Genomic DNA, 349 nt, shown 5'->3' on the forward strand with positions numbered 1-349 from the left:
GCCTGTACTTAATCCTTCCTCCCTCATAGATGTGGAAAAATTTGAATTTCCAGCTGTGGTCCGTGGACCAAACTTTGAGTAGCACCACCCTACTCCACTTTGCCAACTACCCGGGTTCTCCAACAGGCATCCCCACAGCCTCCCCTTCCAAACCTCACTCTAGAAAGCTGGGAGGCCAGGGGCAGCGGGTTCCAGGCTGAGCCCGAGGTCACTGGGTCTTGAACACCGGCTTGCGCTGCAGCCGCAGCACTCTGTACGTGTTGAGGCCGGGCACGTCGAAGCCGGGTGACAGCCCGTGGTGATCCAAGGGGTAGAAGTTGACCAGCTGCCCGTGCTGGGCCTCGAGCGA

At 59.0% G+C, this 349-nt stretch overlaps 1 protein-coding gene across 1 annotated transcript in view; it reads right to left on the reverse strand.

Annotated features, from left to right (window-relative positions):
* Nucleotides 1–208: 208 nt before the first annotated feature.
* The window catches only part of LACTBL1 (lactamase, beta-like 1), a 20,739-nt gene continuing 20,598 nt past the window's right edge, over nucleotides 209–349 (reverse strand). The window contains exon 6 of the mRNA XM_011945610.1: nucleotides 209–348. Coding sequence (XP_011801000.1) covers nucleotides 209–348 — 140 coding nt within the window. The remainder of the gene's footprint in view (nucleotide 349) is intronic.

Source organism: Colobus angolensis, unplaced genomic scaffold, assembly GCF_000951035.1.
Source record: "Colobus angolensis palliatus isolate OR3802 unplaced genomic scaffold, Cang.pa_1.0 Scaffold240, whole genome shotgun sequence".
NCBI classification, from domain to species: Eukaryota; Metazoa; Chordata; class Mammalia; order Primates; family Cercopithecidae; genus Colobus; species Colobus angolensis.